The sequence below is a fragment of the Lepidochelys kempii genome, chromosome 8, assembly GCF_965140265.1.
Source record: "Lepidochelys kempii isolate rLepKem1 chromosome 8, rLepKem1.hap2, whole genome shotgun sequence".
NCBI classification, from domain to species: domain Eukaryota; kingdom Metazoa; phylum Chordata; order Testudines; family Cheloniidae; genus Lepidochelys; species Lepidochelys kempii.
The window spans coordinates 28,779,701-28,801,638 of record NC_133263.1 but is presented as its reverse complement, the minus strand read 5'-3'; the positions used below and the strand labels follow the sequence as shown (position 1 = coordinate 28,801,638).

General features: G+C 39.3%; 1 protein-coding gene across 10 annotated transcripts in view; it reads right to left on the bottom strand.

The window, feature by feature from the left end:
* The window catches only part of TENM2 (teneurin transmembrane protein 2), a 1,082,027-nt gene that overhangs the window by 336,939 nt on the left and 723,150 nt on the right, over positions 1-21,938 (bottom strand). For 9 of the 10 annotated variants that reach the window (XM_073355925.1, XM_073355927.1, XM_073355928.1 and 6 more), the window contains one exon: positions 4,092-4,301. The exons of the other annotated variant lie outside the window; for it this stretch is intronic. In XM_073355925.1, the coding sequence (XP_073212026.1) occupies positions 4,092-4,301 (210 nt within the window). The remainder of the gene's footprint in view (positions 1-4,091; positions 4,302-21,938) is intronic. 10 annotated transcript variants of the gene reach the window in all.

Here is a 21,938-nt window from a genome sequence, read left to right as displayed (position 1 = left end):
AGATAACCACTACTGTCCATTTTTGACTACACACATCAAAATAATATTTTCATTAGATAAGGTTCATTTCTAAACATAATCACAATAAAGCACATCCTGTGTCTATACAACAAAAGAAAATGAGCCTGTTTTCCATGTTAACTGTAAGAAACCATTCTAGATAGTGTAGTGACAAAACTGACCTCTTATGGAAATATTCTGCCCTCTGGTATCTTTACATGTATAAAATGTTACACATTTTTGGTCTCATTTGCCACCATAATATTTGTGAGTTTTTCAAAAATATTACCAACACGTGCATCATATTTCAACAGCCTCTTGTCCTCCTTAATATATAATTCTGCTGCATAGTATATATTAAGAAACAAAAGTAGAAAAACATAAATGATGGGCGTTCAATTAAAAACAGCATAATTTCGGTTGCATATAAAATGGTTCTGCAACTGAAATCAGGTTCTAATGAGAGAAAAAAGGAATACATTTCCACATATTTTTAATTACATAGAATTTCCTCAAACACGATTTTTAATAATATATTCCATTAAGTTAACATCATATTTGAAGAAAGTGCATTTTCTGATTTCATTTTAAGCCTGATTTTGAGCAATTATAGTGTCATTGTTCCACAGTAGAAAGGTTGAATTCATTTACTGTGTGGTTATGCTAGTTATGATTGATGTCGCTTCTCCAAATGATAAACCAATCACCCCAATGATGTAATGTCATTTTAAGAGTGCTATAATCACATTTCTCTCAAACTAGAAGCTCTGATGAGTTCTAATAAAGATTTATTGTAGATTAAAGGCTTTCATAATATCAACAATGGATTGCTCATTTGATGGAAGATTAGATTAGGTAAATTTTTTTAAGCATATGCATTTTTCAAATATATCAAGGAAGGCTATCATGAAGGGCACAGGTCAGTACATATGGATGACTATCAACTCACATCCAGGAAGACTCATCTTAAACCCATTTAGGAGTTATCCTATCATCGTAGTGTTGAGGCAAATATAAGTATACCATCAGCCAAACAGGAGCCCCTTATTAAGTAACGTGATCAACATGAGAATTCTTCAAATTTAGTATGGTCTTTTCTATGTTTATTTAAGTGTTTGCATCACAGCTTTTAAAGATAAAATCTTTGTCATCCATTAATAACCAGAGATGGGCATTAATTTAGGCCCTAGATCCAAAATGCTCAGAACTTTCCAGGGGTTTAGAATCCAAACACAGATCCAGATCAAATTTTAATCTATCTCCCGTCTCCATAATGTGCTGAACTGAAACCTTGGATCCAAACAACTTAATTTGCATAGGCATTCAAAAATCAGATTATGATTCAGGTCTGAATTTTACGGCTCACGATCATCTCTGTTTATGACATACGGTACTTTGAAAGTCTTGCAGGTAGAAAGCATCTTTGTTATTGTAACACTTAGCACTTAGCCCTGGTCTACACTAGGACTTTAGGTCGAATTTAGCAGCGTTAAATCGATGTAAACCTGCACTCGTCCACACGATGAAGCCCTTTTTTTTTTACTTAAAGGGCTCTTAAAATCGATTTCCTTACTCCACCCCTGACAAGTGGATTAGCACTTAAATTGGCCTTGCCGGGTCGAATTTGGGGTACTGTGGACACAATTCGATGGTATTGGCCTCCAGGAGCTATCCCAGAGTGCTCCATTGTGACAGCTCTGGACAGCACTCTCAACTCAGATGCACTGGCCAGGTAGACAGGAAAAGAACCGCGAACTTTTGAATCTCATTTCCTGTTTGGCCAGCTTGGCAAGCTGCAGGTGACCATGCAGAGCTCATCAGCAGAGGTGACCATGCACAGCTCATCAGCAGAGGGAACGGGGGCCTGACGATATGTACCCAGAACCACCCGCGACAATGTTTTAGCCCCATCAGGCATTGGGATCTCAACCCAGAATTCCAATGGGCAGCAGAGACTGCGGGAACTGTGGGATAGCTACCCACAGTGCAATGCTCCGGAAGTTGACTCTAGCCTCGGTACTGTGGAAGCACTTAATGCACTTAGAGCATTTTCTGTGGGGACACACACACTCAAATATATAAAACCAATTTCTAAAAAATCGACTTCTATAAATTCGACCTAATTTCGTAGTGTAGACATACCGTTAGACAAGGTGATGCTTAAGAACATGTGAGCGTTACCTGTTTAAGATAAATATTAGTATCTTCAGTATTCACTTGTGCACTAAAGGAAATACCTTGAATACTTATTTAGTTATTTAAGGAATCTGACAAGTTCTGAAGAGCCCCCACAGCAAAGTGCTGTTTAAAGAACCCTGCACACAGCTGTGGTCAGAATGAGGTAATAGGTAATCGCCTGTTTGTGGTACATTCAAAATTAGAAATGAAACATAATAAGCTCCCCTTTTGAGAAACCTGATACGTTATTAAAGGTGAAAATGGAACATGCTTGAAAATTGTTGTGGTGGGGCACAGAGCCAAAATGCTGAGCCATACCAGCCTTTAAAAAAGCAATTCAAAACTTTTTTGAGTATACTATAAAGGTACATAGTATCAGCCCACAGCCTGAGAGCAACATGAAACATGGCCAAGGCCACCCCAAGGTTCTAAGACATAAAAGACTTGCAATGATAAATCATCATTTAAAATGAAATATAAATAGTCATTAAACCTGCAGATGCTTTTTAGTGCCACATTTCTCCATTCTCCAGTCAAACATTTGGGTTCCCATGTATGACTACATCCAGCAGATGACTCTGTTGGGTGCACCAATGTGTGGTAATCTGATTTAACACTAGTATATCTTGGTCAGCAAACTTTATAATTAAAATTTACTGGGCACGTGCATAAATACCAAAAGATCCATGCCCCACAGGATTCGTAGTGTCACGCAGACCTACATCATTATAGAGAACAGAGGACCTGGGGAGAAATTGTGAGTGATCAGTAACTGCATCTTCTACTTTTTCTGTCACTTTTCTGTGTGTTTATTGGGGTTAAATGTCAAGGCTATAAGTTGTAAGTAAAACATTTTTATTAGCTAAGGGTTTTAAATGTACATTAACTACAACCGTAAGTGAATAACCTTCCAAAACAGAAGTTCAGAATAGCATCATTAAGGAGAATTAGGGTCAAATGCGTTTTATAAAGAATATTTGAAACCTTTCTCATGCAAGAGACTAATGGTCAGACTGTCCTCTGAAAACTCCCACTTAAGTTTATAGGAATTACACACACACATATCTGAATATGGTCCATATCAACTGGATGCATTTCCTTGACAAAATAACCTAACGCAAAAAATAAGTGAAGACTTGTGCGCCTAACATTTCCAAAAGTGGCCTGTGATTTTGGGTCCCTCAGCCTGAGACATCTAGAGCCTCATTTTCAGAAAGCACTGAGCATTCACAGATTCCACTGACTACAGATGGAGTCACGGTGGCTCAGCATTTCTGAAAATGGCCCTTACTGGCCCAAGATGGGCACCCAGATATTGAGGCACCAAACAGAGGCAACACAAAATCAGATCCCACTTTTGAAAACTGGGGCCTAAAATGTTTTCCAGACATAAATTAGTTGTCTAAAAACATCAATAGTTTAGTTATATATAAGCTGACAAGCTAGGATTAGATATAATATTGAAACAAGAGCACAACACAATAACCGGTGCAGGACACACTTTCTGGTACACAGCCTGAGAGTTTGCTTTACATATATCATTGATCTATAAAAATGCAAACCACTACCATTGTGTACAGTACCTTATACACATGTCCCTTCTACAAGAGACTGCTTCAAGGCTACCACCTAGTTGAGTGAGTCATTCTCTCAGCAACAGGGATGCACTAATAGTTTTTACATGCCTTAAATCACTCTTAATATAAAAGAAATACTCTACAGTGAAATAAAGGAAAACTAAATATGATACACAGTGTTCCCCAAAAGAACATAAACGCAATAAATTACAAAACTGTTATTTTTTCTTCATTTTCATATTTAGGAGTCAACATTTTGTATGATACAGACATATACTTGCAAACATGACACAAAAAAGGTCATAACAACATTCCATATGCTTGAAATTTCCTTACCACTGCTGGAAGCCTGTTGTGGCCCTGAACATGCTCTTAGTAGATATGAATTAGGAGAGAATTCCTCATCAGGGTTGGTGTCCATGATCTGATGGGAGGTATTGCTGTCTAGCAATGGCATCTGGCAGCTAACTGGTGGAGGATTATGGGAACTGGGCAGCTGAGCAGATGGGAGAAGGCTAGACGAGGATGTAGGTGGAATGGGACGACCTGGGAAAGAGGACACATGGATCAAAGGTCAGCAATGAGTGTAATGAAAAAATATTTTTAAAAAGTCACATTGAAACTGGTCATTAGTATATATGATTACAGTTGGGGCAGAATCAAAATACCTATTGACCACTGGTACCAACTCGCCCCTTTGTATCATATTCAAAATGATCAGCTATGTTGTGAAGTCATTCCAGGAATGTCTCCACAGCATCAGTCTGTAACTGATTAGATGAACTGATGCTGGATGAATGAGATACAGCTAAACAAAGGGTGGGGGGGGGAGGGGAAAGGCCTGGTTAGCTTCATTTCTATCCCACAGAAATGTCCACAAATAAGAAAGCCAAAGGCCCAGATCTTGAGAGTGCTGAGCTCCTGCATATCCCAGTCAGGACATTTTCAGCATTTGATCCAAAGAGTTTTCATACAAAAACAACCCCTTGGTTACTTACAATTTATTACAGAAAGAAAACCCCATAGAAAGCATATTCCCGGGATTAAAATGCAGGTCAGGAACCCGCTCTTAAATCAAAGTAATGCTCTCCCGCAGGTTGCTTTCACAATGGGATTATGCACATGCTTAAAATTAAGCACATGTCTACCCGTCAATTTAGCTGAGTATTTATATTTCTCCTAGTCTTTATATCCGATCACTTGGGCCCAATCCAGCAAAGCCGTTAGGGTTTGATCTAGAAACCAATTAAAGTTAATGAGAGTCTTTCCATTGATGTTAACAGGCCAATGAGATTACTCACATGTTTAAAAGTTAAGTATGTGCTTAAGTGCTTTGCAGGACTTGGGCCTTAGTGGCCAAAATGATACATGAAGATAATCACTGGTTACACCTTATTTCTTTTCCATTTTGCAAAATCATGTAACTTCCTGTTCAGCCATTTAGAATGATCAGACCCACTTCCCACCAGCAGAAAACAGGAAAGCAATACAAAATTAAATCATTCTTCTGCCATGCTTTCTAGCTGCATGTTTACTGGGACCAGACCCGCACTAAAGGAGGGAAAAATACAGTTCCTACAGCACCCCTGAAGAGAGAAGAGGTGAATGATAATCCTTCCATATTGAGGCAGCTAGACCCTGGAATGGCCTGGGGTATATAATCCCAGTCTCAGTCAGACAATTATTCCTTATCCCTGTAATATTTCTAGAAGTAACATTTTCAGAGGCCCTACTATGGGCAATGCAACTGCAGCATAATCAAAATGCCAATGGAATTTAAGCATGAGATATTGGAACAATATCTTTTGTAACATTTTTCTTTGTTTACATTTTTTGATGTGTGTACTCTGTGAAGCCCCCAATTTGACAAGTAATTAGGATGTTTAGTTACTTTGGATATTCCGTCTACAACAATATTTCCTGTATAGTAAATTTTACTGAATTTGCTAAGCAATTTCTATGTTTTATTAGGTTACTCACATATTTTTCCTGCAACTAGGAAACATGCCAGCTGGTAAGCATTGGAAGCTAACACAAATTATGGGCCTGATATCTACTTAAGTCAATGGGAATTTAGCCACTGACTTCACTGGGAGCAAGACTGTATATAATACGTCTAAAACACAGTGATTACACTTATACTTTCTTGCTTTTGTCTGTTCTGCAGGATCCTGGACATGATTTATTAGAAGTACAGATTTCTTGCAAAATCCTGTAACAGAGGAAAACATCCAGTTGTGGCAATTATACGAAGCCATGAATTGTCCTCGCAACAGGATTTCACCAAAGGTAGAAATGGATGCAAATTTGAAATATGAACATAGCACGATCCATTGGTGACCACAGCGGGCATCAGCACAAGTAAAAAAGCACATGCAGAATTTTGTCACTAATAATGACAACTGCCTCCAATGGCCCAAATATGGGAGCTCATTGGAGTCACGGGGCAAGAGATGTATGAATGTACCACAGAATATATCCGGCCTAAACCTCCCTCTTAGAATGTTTTTGCTACCGGTGCCCATCAATACTACTGAAGACATGGGACAGTGATAAGTATAATCAATGTGAATTACCTCATTCCCTTCAATGAAATTATACTATTGTGAGAAATGGGCCATAACTAGGAGTTATGAGACAGTGGAGTATTATAAGGGAATCCTTAACACATAACCCAGACTCCATTGTGTGAATGAAGACACTGAGCCATTTCTGCATCTCTGCCCAGGAATACTGTAGATATGTATAATGGGCAAGTCAAATTTGCAGGAGTGATAAGGCTGAATGTGGGTTTGGTCAACCGCAATTCCACACCCTCTCAGTCCCACTTCTACCTAGTCCCATCTTTCAGGTACAGAATCTCCCTCCCCACCCACCGTGCACTCTTTTTTTCAACTCTTGAGTCCTGATCGTTCCTCCAAAGTGAGGCAGCTCAGCCCACCCCAACATACAGCTGGCTGAAATCAGGTGCATAGGGCCTCACTCCCTGCCTTTGAGTCACTGCACCATCCCCTTCTCTGACAACAGGACTCATATGCCCAAGATCTTGCCTTAGTCTAATCCTCCAAACACTGACAGATGGGTGACAGAATATTCTTTTCATTGTCCATAATGACTATGTCTGTTTGAGGGAGGGGGAAGAGGGGGCAGTACAAGACGACCTGCATGCCTGATTTTGGAAGGAATAAAAATGGTTTGTGTTTGGTGAGTTAGAGAAATTGTTCAAGAACAGTTTATCCATGTGGAAATGCGACCTCTGCGACGCTGCCGAGGTCAGTGAGCCATAGGAAGATATGCTGCATATGTGCTAGCAACAAACATTAAAGACACAAGAAGACTATGTTAGATGGTGCACCCTCATTTTCAACATTTCTAAAAATACAGCAATGAAGAAAATGTACAATTGGAGCATTTGGTTTTGGTGTTTTTGCATCATGAAGCCCCAGCTTTCTTTATTGTACAGTAATACCTACGGAAGCTCCCCAGTGGTACACACCAAATTGCAGAAGGAACTTTATGCACATGACATGATTGTGCAGCTTCAAACTGCTTTTCTGCTTAAATTACGTAAGTGTGCAGATATCAACCTTACATTACATAAGTTATGAAATAATATAATTATTATTTATATTATAATAGTGCCCCAGGACCCAACTGAGACTGGAGCACCACTGAGCTATTCACTGTACAAATATAAAAGGTGAAAATGTTGCTGCCCCAAAGAGTTTACAGTCTAACTGGGCAAGACAGACCCTAAAAGGTGGAAGGAGAAAAGAGTGAATACAAAACAATGCACTGCATGTCAACAAAAAGAGTATCAGAAAGAAATATAAATTCAGTGTACAAAGAGAGAGTTATGGCGATTATTAACAGCTGGCTCCAACCAATCCCCACTGATCTGGAAACATGAATTGTAACAATATTTAGAACTTTTGCTCTTTTTTTTTTTTGCATTCATAACACCTTACACACATTTGATAATTAATCTTCACAAGAGTCCCGGGAGATACACAGGTAAATATTACCTTTTTTTTTTTTAATAGATGGGGAAACGGAGATAAAGAAAAATTAAGTGACATGCTCATGAGCAAATACTGAGTCAATGTCTAAAGTAGAATTAGCACTTGGGAGTTCTTTATGCCCAGCACCATTAGACACTACACTTCTCTCTAAAAAGAGTTCTGGAATTTGCAGAAGATGAGCTAAAAGCAATGTGACATTGCTCTAACAGGCCGTTTATGTTTCTATATGCATTTTTGTGTTTCTTTCATAAAAATAACGCACACTCAAAACTGTTATGTGATTTGCTTTCACCTTTATCATGTAGTATGGGCATAAACAAACAAGTTAATGTGAAAAGAACTAGACTTTATAGTAGTGATCAGTCACCACCTTGCTAGCCCTAGACCTTTTCACTAACCTAATCCAGGAAATACCTGTAATACCGATAACAAGATTCAATTTTTATTATCATCATCAAGTTTGTGCAGAATTAATATAGCATATATCCTAAACTTTCAAGGAAAATGAGTGAGCAGAATTGGCTTCTAATTATTTCTCTGCAACATTCCGTTGGGAACAAGCAGCTGGTTTGAGATTTGACACACCTCAGACAGGAATGTGACACTGTATATAGTGTGTACAACGAATTCTCACACATACTGGGTCTATTTCAACACTACATGTGAGATGAAAGGAAGAGAGAAGACTTTTCATATTTTTAAAATCTGCATATGCTGTACCATATGGAAATATAGTCTTGTATTATACCAACGGTTATTTTATAGGAGTGTGAGGCGTGTAAGTGTTTGTGTTTATGTTTTTGGTCAAGACAAACTCATGCCAACAAAACATATTTACTCAATAGTGGTAATGCCTCAAATTTATGTGGGTCAGCTCAACTGAATGCCAATCAAATCTTTACATTACAACACGCCATCATGTATTTTGCATATGTAACATATGTTACAGAAAAATATTTAATATTTTAGAGAGCTTTTAACAAATATATTGGTACTTTTAAAAAAATCCCTTCTCCTAGAAAGTCAGACATTAGAAGGAGAAACGAAAAATATAATTAATCTAGTTCTCATTTGTAGCTCAGAAAAAGTGGGTGATGCCAAATTTTTTGACATAAAGTTCCATATTGATGAGAAGGATATTTATTTTATTTGAGGGCAGGTTGTTTAATTTAAAAAAGGCAGCGATATGAAGCAGCACAGCGATGGAAAATTAGAGTACGTATCAGGGGAAATAGATTAGTGGGCAGAATATAAGTGAGGCAGTCAAAGGCCATGATAACAATTTACTTGTTAGAACATTTTCTTAAAATAGAAGTAATGGGCCCATTCATCTGTACTGTATCCCAGTAAATTGGCCAAATATATTCATATTTTTGTACCATGTAAAAATATTATACTTCCTACAGAGACAGAGATTGAACCCTTGGTCTTTTTAGAGACCTGTTTATTCAACACACAGAAGAGAGACACAGAGTTAGTGAGAGTACAGTGCTCTAAAGACGGCCAAGTGATCAATTCGGCTCTCTCTGATGTCAATTGTAGTTTTGCTATTAATGTCAACAGGAGGCTGCTCCTGCCCCCAATTTTTTTCATTCCACGATGAATCGTAAATTATGAATTTGTATAAAACATCTTTTTAGAAAGACTATCACCTTTTATGATTTAATAATGATAAACAGAGTATGAAGCTTATTTTATTTGTAACTTTGCATTCTTGGGCTTTTCTCATTTGAAGAATCTCATTTATGGGGTTAACAAATGAGCTGTCTCCCCAGATTTTTGCTGCACCAGTACATGTATCTCCAACATATTACACAAAGACTTCTTGTAGTTAAACAGCATATCTTCTCTGAAAAATTACACTTAGAAAGACATCAAGAAATTAGCCTACCATAGCTTAGGGCATTTATAAACAAAATGAGATTTCCAGTAGCTTTATAAAACTGGTAATCTTCATAATCGAGAGGTTGTGACATACCTAATTTGTAGTTATCTAAAATGCAATCCTTCCATATACAGGATAAACATGGATGGTCCACATCATTTACATATTGTATCATACACAAATATAACTAAATGCACGTCTTTTACTGAATCCAGCTATCTTTGTTGTATAGTCTGTTTCTGAGGACCAGGACACAAATGTACATGATATTCTTTTCCTATATGTAGGTCAAAATGAAACTGCACGGACTTTACTGCACAGGATGGACAATAGGATGGGAAATTTTCACATCAGTATTTCTTAAATGATCAACTCGATAACACCTCATGGGAAACCGAAGGGTAAATGCAGACAGCCAGGGAACTGGAAAGGTACCCAATGGGAGAGGAGAATATTTTCAGAGGGGAAAGAAGATGAGATATTCCCATTATAATTGATACCATAATAATAAAGAGAGCTGAATATAGTGGCAAACATTCAAATGTTGACATTCAGTCATTGAATAGAACATGCATTTCTGTGGAAATACAGATACTCCCTATACTTTGTACCCACCTGTGGTGCTACTGTAATAGAAATTACTTTCAAACAGCAACTGCCAAGGTCTTATCGGCAACTACCACATTTATCAAGTAATAGTATGGAAGGAGGCCTCTGGACATCAAGCAGTAGTATGGAGGGTATCTGTGGTGGACAATTTTGGCCTACAACTAGAGGTGATTTAAATAACAAAGGAAGCTTACCCTACCCTTTCCTGAGCAAATACACACAGAATTGACACAATTAATAGGAAGCTACGTGAAAATATTGGCAAAGTCCCCATTTCCGTGAATCGTATCTTTTTCTTCTTCTTCTTCTATGAGCACGATTAGGGGACATGCACTGCATCCTGGCTCCAATTCAAAGCCAGCCTAATTGAAGCACCTACACTGTCAGCAATGTTAATGTCACTTTAAAAAGTGTGAAATGTTGCTAAATGTGTCAGGAAACAATTAGATAACATAAGATGCATGTTTTTGCAGTGCACAGCAATATATATTATGCAGGAAGCAGATAAATGTGAAAATTTCCTGAGGTATAGCACATTCAGCAGACTCTCCGCCATTCTTTAACCGAGTAGCTGTTTTGCATGAATAAGCTGTGTTTCAAATACTTGTGAAAAGAAGGATTTGTTTATGATTGGCGACTTTCAAGCTGGGCACTCTTAAGAAAAGTCCTATTCAATAAATTAAATAGGTACTGTCAAAATTGGCACTAGGAAATAAGTTTTCTGAGCCATGGTGATGAAATTAGAATGGTTACCAGAAAATAAAATTTCTTTTTTCTGGTTTAGTAACACCAGCCTCCATTTTTATAACTGAAACAGCATTTGCTCTTTATATACACTCAAAAGAGGCCAGCTGGAGAACCAGGGAATAAGGGCTCTCACATGGGAGTGCCCGGGTTTGAATCCTCACATTCTTGTTTGCTCCTGAAGCTGACTAATATGTCCTTTCAGTTCCCAGGAGAAAGGTGAGACATTGCTCAATAGTAAGCCTATTGGTTTGTCAGCAGCAGCAATAATTTACCTCTAAAAAGAACTTGATTAAGCCCTCTTTGTCACATACTTCACAACCTGCCAAGACTAGAGAAGGGTCTAAAATGAGGTATACAAGAAAAGTAGGGAAGAAAATTTTAAATGATTATGAGAGATCAATTTCTTTAGCATCAGTGATACTTCCTATCATTTAAATTTCATAATACAGCTTTTAATGATGCGAACAAGTCTGAAAATAAGAGAGAAGACAGGAGTAAATCAGGATTTAAAGCAAGGGGCAGCTGAGAGGTATGACAGAGGAAAGTTACTTTAAATGTTTCTAAATCTCCAATCTCTTAAAGTAGCACACTGGCAAAAACAGTCGAACTAAGAGAAATATTTTTAGTGTGACCACTGTGCACATGAAAGAAGAAATAAGGTCTTCATAAGAGGAGACAGTCTGATTTGGAATCCAGTCCTATCCAAACTCCAGATTTATCGATGTCCCTAGGGCCTAGGGGTTTAGATGCCTAAACAGACACATAACCACTTAAATCCACCACATAGACGCCACTGACATTTTCAGATCTTCAGCTTAGGCACTGCCTAACCCCCGCTAGGTGCCTAACACCTCTAAATTTCTGGGGGTCAGCATTTTCAAAGCAGCCTAAGCACTGCTGTCACACCCCACAGCTAATGAGCTGCTCAAGATGAAGCTAGGCAGGGGAATTCCTATCCTGCCAGCAAGGCCCAATTCCGGAGGCATGACCTGAGCACACCTAAGACCTGACACTCATCAGACCTGCAACAGGAAGGCCAGATCCAGGCTATCAATAGGTGGATGGGCAGCGCAGCATCTGCACAAACACAACTAGGATCACAGGTGAATGTAGCATGGGTGTCAGAGAGGTTTTGAGCATAAGCAAGGAGGAGAGAGAGAAAGACAGTTTTGGATACTATGGCATAGACTACTTAAGCAGCTGATCTGGCTTAGGTTCCTAACACCAGGAGAGGGTTCACAGCTGAGGATCCTGAGTGGAGAGAGGCACTTACCTCTGGCACAACAGCCAGGTGCACTGGGTCAGCCACTTAAACGTGTAAGCACATCTCTCCTTTCCTTGCACCTCTCCTCTGCATTTCACTCTGGGCTAACTTAGGTGGTACCTCAGTCAGATGGTTGCTTTCTGAAAATCCCTTTCTTAGGCTTAACTGTCCCCAGGCACTCTTCTATAAGGCACCTAGGCGGCATGGTGCCACCTGAGGACTGAAAATTTCACTAGGCAACAGGCTGCCTAAGGGTGAGACATTGCTCCACTCAGCGGAGCAATGACTGAATCCTTTAAAAATGTGGGTCTTAAATTCCTAAAGGCTCATCAAGGCGCGGTGAAACAGCGGTTGGGTCACAGTGTCACACTAGGAAGTCACAGAAGGTGATTGTGTGAGGTGAAGCAAAAACCTAATACTTAAATCAGTGGCCAAAAATAAAGAATCAGAGAAAACAGAAAATATTCAAAATGACTTACAACAACAATGAACCAGCAGAAATAAGTCATTACTATGGCTTTAATAGCCCTCACTGTTAAAGAGCCAACCACTGAACTCTAAAATAAACTGATCTGATTTACAAAACAAAGGAAACAACATGCCTTGGGGATTAGCCTTTTCATTGCGTATGTCATGCAAAATAAGCACCAGTCATTGCTATGGTGTGAATGGAGTCAAGATAACGCAAAAACATGAAGTCATGTACAAGTACAATACAATACAGGCTAGACTGGTCCAGTCAGGCAAATTGTGTCTTGTGTATATAAAAAAAAAAAAAGTGTCTTGTGAGTAACCATCCTTTGCTTTTTTTAACTGGAATTACACAAACACATCATTTATGCAAGGCCCAGCTCAGTCAGTCTCAGTCACACAGAGTAGTGCTTATGCTTCCAGTGGTCCCAATGAAATCGATGGGATTACTTGTGTAATAAGAAAATTCTCAAAATGAATAAGGTAGCAAAGTATCATCCACAGTTTGTACTTCTGCTCCTGGAAATGTTCATCTTTCTCCAAGGTGATTTAGAATGACATGATATGATTTATTGTAACAAACTGTTTTTTGCTAGGTTCTGAAATTTCTGAAACCCGTTATCAGCATAATACATATATAATTCTTTAGTCAAACAGGATCCTAGACAATTATCATAACGGTGTAGGACTGACATTTGCCCAATTTATAAACTGAACTGCACATGGTGGTGTTAAGGATAAGGATTTTTGTAGAGGTCTTAATAAAAATAGATAATTTCTCATTTGCAATTCTGCTGGAGTCATGCTACTTCCTCTTAAGGCTGAAGATTAATTTAATATCTAAGTTTGCAGGACCTCAGGCCTGAAACTAAAAAAGGAATCTGTAATTTCAAATTTCAAGGAACAGGTAAAAGAGAAGTTAAGATAATATTCACGAAAATAACAAAAGAAGTTTAACTGGGTTTGCATTGCTCATTATTCTAAGCAGACTTTGCCTGCAGTGAAGGAGAAACTGCGTACAAAGTTCTCTCCAAATGAATCATTAAATTATCTAACAACTACCAAACAAAAGTCATTTATTTTTAAAGACCAAAGAAAAACTAAGTATAAAAGACAGAGAGAATTAGAAATTAAATAGTAAAATATTTCCATATTGAGCATGTTTTCTTTTCAAAAATCAGAAACAGTCACAATATTCAATGGAATATATGTAGCACCTTTGATCTTTGACAGAGGGAGAGTGAAAAAGTGCACACAGGTGGCTCAGTGACTTTGATCCAGCCTGAGTCCTGAGTTCGAGTCCTTCTTCTACTCCTTTCACATTCTCTGGCCTTGAGCAATCTGAATTAACCTCTATAAAATAGGCATAGAAATACTTACTTGTGAAGATAACATGTTTGTGAAGTGCTATGAATATGAAAACTACCTTATCAGTGCAGAGTACTATTATTACTAACATTTGCATGGAAAAGTATCTACTATCTGGAGGATGATCACTCACTGACAACTTTTTTCAAAATGCACAGGAAAGTCAGCTATCACAATCCACATGTGTGCTAAAGAGAGATGATTAATTTTAATAACCAGCATTAAACTCTCCGTTTCCTACACAATCTACATAAGGCCTATGTAAAACTTGCGCAGAATTTGGACACTAAAGGGAACCAGAGATTCATACTGAAAACAGATCCAAAAGAAATCAGCATGTGAGGAAATTATCTGATGCTGTCGAAAGCTAAAGTCACTAAATTCTTGTCTTGTTAAATCATCTGATAGCCCTTTCTTTTTTAGTTAAATGAGGATAAATAATAAAAACAATTTACAACTAAAAGATGTTAGGGTTTTGCAGCTGTTGAATGTCTTTTGGGGAGATTAGATTCCATAATGAGAAGATATAACCCTCATTTTATAAAAGCTGTTGCTGTCTTGGGAAAAACATCACTGAATAAGATTAGAACACTCCTTTCCTTCATGAACGTATTACACTTGCAAGCTGATTACTTGGCATATGCTTAATGATATCTTCATAGCTGGAAAACAATAATTTGTTCCAGTGATTTTTTTTCACCATTCACTAAAGTCAAATTTTGTGCTCTACGTTTACTGTACTTCTGATTTAGCCAATCATAAGAATAAGATGAAATGGACAAATCCACTTGTACATTTAATCAAGAAAGCAAGCATTAACATGATCACCATAAAATAAGGCGTTAGCAAGCTATTCATATATCATTATAATTGAACTATATATAAGGCATTGTCTTGGAGCTCCTTCTACCATTGCTGTGGATAAAAACAAAGTCCTAAAAATCAGGACATAATTTGGGAGAAATTCACCCCCAGAGACTTGCTTGGGACCTCGCCTGGACTGAATTTCAAACTTTAATTCAAACTGTAATTTAAAAGCTGGGAAGAAAGAAATGTAATTTCTCTGCTTGTGAACCTGTATCAGCTAATATGCTTTGAATGTTCATGCCAGAGAAATCTTCCAGTGAAGAGATTAAATTCAGACTTCAGATATGTAGTTACCATATATCTTGTAAATGTGCATACAAGCGCACCAGTTGATCTTCACCCCATGTCAAAGCTGAAGAATTAGTAGGGGAAGCAAAAATGGATGGGAATCTGGGAGGCAGTGACCATGAGTTGGTTGAGTTCAGGATCCTGACACAGGGAAGAAAGGTAAGCAGCAGGATACGGACCCTGGACTTCAGGAAAGCAGACTTCGACTCCCTCAGGGAACGGATGGGTAGGATCCCCTCGGGGGCTAACATGAAGGGGAAAGGAGTCCAGGAGAGCTGGCTGTATTTCAAGGAATCCCTGTTGAGGTTACAGGGACAAACCATCCCGATGTGTCAAAAGAATAGTAAATATGGCAGGCGACCAGCTTGGCTTAACGGTGAAATCCTAGCGGATCTTAAACATAAAAAAGAAGCTTACAAGAAGTGGAAGGTTGGACATATGACCAGGGAATAGTATAAAAATATTGCTCGGGCATGTAAGAATGAAATCAGGAGGGCCAAATCTCACCTGGAGCTGCAGCTAGCGAGAGATGTTAAGAGTAACAAGAAAGGTTTCTTCAGGTATGTTGGCAACAAGAAGAAAGCCAAGGAAAGTGTGGGCCCCTTAATGAATGAGGGAGGCAACCTAGTGACAGAGGATGTGGAAAAAGCTAATGTACTCAATGCTTTTTTTGCCTCTGTCTTCACTAACAAGGTCAGCTCCCAGACTGCTGCGCTGGGCATCACAACATGGGGAATAGATGGCCAGCCCTCTGTGGAGAAAGAGGTGGTTAGGGACTATTTAGAAAAGCTGGACGTGCACAAGTCCATGGGGCCGGACGAGTTGCATCCGAGAGTGCTAAAGGAACTGGCGGCTGTGATAGCAGAGCCATTGGCCATTATCTTTGAAAACTCGTGGCAAACGGGGGAAGTCCCGGATGACTGGAAAAAGGCTAATCTAGTGCCAACTTTTAAAAAAGGGAAGAAGGAAGATCCTGGGAACTACAGGCCAGTCAGCCTCACCTCAGTCCCCGGAAAAATCATGGAGCAGGTCCTCAAAGAATCAATCCTGAAGCACTTACATGAGAGGAAAGTGATCAGGAACAGTCAGCATGGATTCACCAAGGGAAGGTCATGCCTGACTAATCTAATCGCCTTCTATGATGAGATTACTGGTTCTGTGGATGAAGGGAAAGCAGTGGATGTATTGTTTCTTGACTTTAGCAAAGCTTTTGATACGGTCTCCCACAGTATTCTTGTCAGCAAGTTAAAGAAGTACGGGCTGGATGAATGGATGATAAGGTGGGTAGAAAGTTGGCTAGATTGTCGGGCTCAACGGGTAGTGATCAATGGCTCCATGTCTAGTTGGCAGCCGGTGTCAAGTGGAGTGCCCCAGGGGTCGGTCCTGGGGCCGGTTTTGTTCAATATTTTCATAAATGATCTGGAGGATGGTGTGGATTACACTCTCAGCAAATTTGCGGATGATACTAAACTGGGAGGAGTGGTAGATACGCTGGAGGGCAGGGATAGGATACAGAGGGACCTAGACAAATTGGAGGATTGGGCCAAAAGAAATCTGATGAGGTTCAAAAAGGATAAGTGCAGGGTCCTGCACTTAGGACGGAAGAACCCAATGCACAGCTACAGATTAGGGACCGAATGGCTGGGCAGCAGTTCTGCGGAAAAGGACCGAGGGGTGACAGTGGACGAGAAGCTGGATATGAGTCAGCAGTGTGCCCTTGTTGCCAAGAAGGCCAATGGCATTTTGGGATGTATAAGTAGGGGCATAGCGAGCAGATCGAGGGACGTGATCGTCCCCCTCTATTCGACATTGGTGAGGCCTCATCTGGAGTACTGTGTCCAGTTTTGGGCCCCACACTACAAGAAGGATGTGGATAAATTGGAAAGAGTCCAGCGAAGGGCAACAAACATGATTAGGGGTCTGGAACACATGACTTATGAGGAGAGGCGGAGGGAACTGGGATTGTTTAGTCTGCGGAAGAGAAGAATGAGGGGGGATTTGATAGCTGCTTTCAACTACCTGAGAGGTGGTTCAAGAGAGGATGGTTCTAGATTATTCTCAGTGGTGGAAGAGGACAGGACAAGGAGTAATGGTCTCAAGTTGCAGTGGGGGAGGTTTAGGTTGGATATTAGGAAAAACTTTTTCACTAGGAGGGTGGTGAAACACTGGAATGCGTTGCCTAGGGAGGTGGTGGAATCTCCTTCCTTAGAAGTTTTTAAGGTCAGGCTTGACAAAGCCCTGGCTGGGATGATTTAATTGGGGATGGGTCCTGCTTTTGAGCAGGGGGTTGGACTAGATGACCTCCTGAGGTCCCTTCCAACCCTGATATTCTATGATTCTATGAAATTTGAACCGGGAAGGCCGATTTAAGCGCTAATCCACTTGTCAGGGGTGGAGTAAGGAAATCGATTTTAAGAGCCCTTTAAGTCGAAATAAAGGGCTTCATCATGTGGACGGGTGCAGGTTTACATCGATTTAACACTGCTAAATTCGACCTAAAGTCCTAGGGTAGACCAGGGCTTATACAGTCCACATTGACTTCAGTGGAATTTTGGGGTATGTAAGTAGATGGGTGTCTACCGGGATTTTCAAAAGTGCCAAGGTGCCTACCTCCCACTGAAATTAATCTGAAGTGCTTAAGTGCTTCTGAAAATCCTACTAGGAATCTATCTGAATCTTTAGGCACCTAAATACTTTTAAAAATCTGGCACTATGTCTGCTGAAAGACTTGCATACCCAGTTCCTTCCCTGTGCTGTTTCTGGGACAGCACACCTATGCACTGCCCCACCATACACAGGGTTTGTGGCAACACCAGAATCTAGCCACAAATGACCAGTATAAATGAAAAATAAATAAAATTCTGACCAGTCCCCAACTTGGAATAATGGTGTGTACAATTTCATTCTTTTTAAAGCCACTGTTGAGTTGAGAGTCTGAGGATTAAAGATAAAACAAAACACCAAAAAAAGCATCCTCTCTCCTTGGACATGCTATAAATTAACACCGGAATCTGCTGGATTAAAAAAAGGAAAATAAAAAGAAAATGAACAAACATTGACTCCTGAGCTGAGAATATTTATGTTAAATTTCACTTTACATCAAATTTTTATAGACCAAGTCAAACCCTTCTAAATGGAAGATTCCAATGTAAAGGCTGTCAGACCATTAACTATCTCAGCACTAGCGGGTGCCACTATAATTAATGGGGACATTGGGAAAGCAGTACAGGAAATTAAAAAGATAAAATATCCTTTTAATGAAAAGAAATTGCAAAGATGAAAAGACTTCTTTATAGAAAAGGGAGTTTTACCCTGCAGTACTAAAAAAACCTGTAACCTTATTAAAAGGCATTTGCAAGTACAAAATGAGATGTGTTAAAAAGGTAAGAAATCTTTTCATTATAGTAATGATTAAATTTGCTAGGATGAAGTAGTATAAATCTGGATGTGACTATCCTACGAACATGATTTGGGGCCCTGTTATGCTCTTCTCACTCAGGCTAAACCCCCACTGAAGTCAAACTGGTCCTAAGGTTCAATCCATAATGACAGTAGAATAATGCACTGCATTTCAGGCTAAACTGCTTCTTTAAGTGACTCCCTTCTCCCCAATCTTAAAGCCGTTTACAAATACAGCTCAGAAAAAGTGCAGACAAAAAAAATTACCTAACAGAGGTTGAACTATGCTACATAGGAATCCAAACTTTGTTTATACAATTAGAAGAAACTCAAATGTATATCCCAATAAATGACAAGGTCCCAGCGGCAAATTAACAGGAACAATTTTCCCATCTCAGGAGCTGTCAAGATGGGCCCTGTTGGCCAATTTATCTTACTCTAACACATCTCTGGTGCTTGTCAATCAATATGTGAAACATTTGGTGCTGATTGCCATTTTTCTATCCACTTCCTTTTGCCTCTCGTACCAGGCAATTTACTGCAAGTCAATCAAGGTTGAAGCAGACCTTGTTTAAATAAAACACTCTTTTCACACCAACAATTTCAAAGACAGAATGAGCTGTATATTTTTACATTTATACTACTTTTTCAGTTTCTCCCAAAATGCCATGCTCAAGTTATAAGTCATAACTAAACCCACTCAGAGACTTCAGGAAGAAAACCAGTGAGTGAGAGTGGATTGAGTATAACTGTACACATTTTCACTGTCAAAAATTCAGTCAACAGAGCTATCTAACAGAAAAAAGCATGCTTAAAAGTATGAGATTGTTTCTTATCCTTAAGTTGAAATATGGCAGAAGAAAACTGAGCATGCCCAATTGCCTGTACCTGATAACCCAAGTAAACTATTTCAAATGTAATTTCCATTAGGATTCTATCCGGATGTGATACACAACTTCAGGAGTGAGTTATATGCTCATATGTCAAACAAAAAAGTACAATGAAATCAGCCATTTAAGCTAAAAATATTTGGGAAAAAATAGATGTACCAACATCTCTCTCTCTGATCCCCAGCCAAAAAATAAAAACAAAATAGAAACCCCAATCCCAATATCCCTCCCCAAAAAAAACTTACATCACCCTTCTACACATCTTACAGACCATCTACTCACACTGAGTTAGAAAAGGGTGCTGACACAATATAATTTCCCTTTGCAACACACAATAAAGAGTAGCATGTATCGAAGCAACACATGCTACATACTCCACCCAATAATTACCAAATATCTGTTCATCTATATATGATAAACTCAATTTTTCTACACCTAAGTTTCTACGCGTGCAACCTGTGATGTGAAAGAAAAGTACATATATCTATATATATTCATGAAAATTATCAGACATAGATAAACACGGTATGTTGGGAAAGAGTCAACACAGCTTTTGTAAAGGGAAATCATGACTCACCAATCTATTAGAATTTTTTGAGGGAGTCAACAAGCATATGGACATGGGTGATTAAGTTGATACAGTGTACTTGGACTTTTAGAAAGTCTTTGACAAGGTCCTTCACCAAAGGCTCTTAAGCAAAGAAAGCAGTCATGGGATAAGAGGGGAAGTCCTCTCATGGATCAGTACCTGGTTAAAGGGTAGGAATAAATAATTTGTTTTCACAATAGAATGGGGTAAATAGCAGGGTCCCCGCCAGGATCTGTACTGGAACCTATGTTGTTCAACATGTTCATAAATGATCTAGAAAAGGGGGAGCAGGTGGGTGAGGGAATATCTTTTATTGGACCAACTTCTGTTGGTGAGAGAGACAAGCTTTTGAGCTTACACAGAGCTGTTCTTGAGGTCTGAAAAACTAATGCTAAGTCTACACTACAGCTTATGCTGACTGAAATAATAATAATTTAATAAAATCATAAAACTGGATATGACAATTCCTAAAACCTATCTTAATCTTACATAAAGACAACAAATAATTCAAGTAATGATTATTTTCTTCCCTATTCTTCAAGAAGCTCCCCCTTTCTCCCACACAAAAGCATGACGAATCAGCTTTGTTTGACACTTATGCAACAAGGGGAGAAAAGAACACTAAAAGACCTTTTCCATTCATTTGGTTGACATGTGAGACACCTGAATTTTACCCGCCAGTAAATTTTGGGAACATTCAAATTCAAAAGTTTTGTAGTTGCCTCTACATGTATAAGAGGCTGAATCAAAACATTCTCTCTTAATACCCTCAAACTTTTGGAAAGTTTAGATCCAGATGCTAAGTCTGCAGCTGTGGACTTTCTTGGCTAAATATTGATATGATTAAACAGTGTTTTCTCCAATTAAAATACCAATACAACAAACCAAGTAAGTGTCAGCTGTTTATAAACTAATTATTGTTTTCTCATTTATATTGCTAACAAATTTTTAATGACAAATACACCTATTTACTACTATGCACCCTTTTTAATTATAAATGCATGAGGTCAAATTTCACAGACGAAAATAATAAATCTCAGTGAAATTATTTGATAGTTGAATGAATAAACAATTGGCTCAAGGCAAAAAAACAAACGAACAAACAACACCAGATGATTTTTTTGCTTTTTCCATGACTTCTCATTCAAGTTTCTACATAGATTGAACAGAGTGTTTTGGAGTTTATTCGGAATGCAGATGAGTACGGGAAGATGGAGAGGACAGATATACAGAGAGGCAAACATACAGGGACTGATGTGTCACCTGCCAGATGGATAAAAAGAATAGTTATTACCTTAATTCCCAAAAATGGAAGTCACACAATTGTCTTCTAAAAGAACATCACATATTTACCAGCCCTATAATAATCCAAAAGGTCCAGGATTTGTCTCTCTCTGTATCTGTTTTTTTGTCAGATTGGTTAAAGCCTGTACCTTAATCAGGGCCGTCCCTAGCAATTCTGGAGCCCTATGCAGCCCTGCCCCCCGCACCAGAGAAGGGCTGGGGGGGCTGGCTCCAGGCCTCCGTGGGGACCAGGTGGGTTCTGGCTTGGGGGGCAGGGAGTAACCACCCCCCAGCACTCACCAACAGCACGGCTGAGGCCGGGTCGCTGCACTCCCGTTGGTGAGTGTGGGCCCAGCCCGGCTGCAGAGCTCAGAGGGGTGGAGGGTGGGACTGGTGCGGAGCACAGCGTGGCGGGGGCCTTGGGGAAGAGCCGGAGCAGGGACTGGAGCAGCACACAGCTGCGCAGGGCACCAGGAAATTTGGTGCCCCTAATTTCTTGG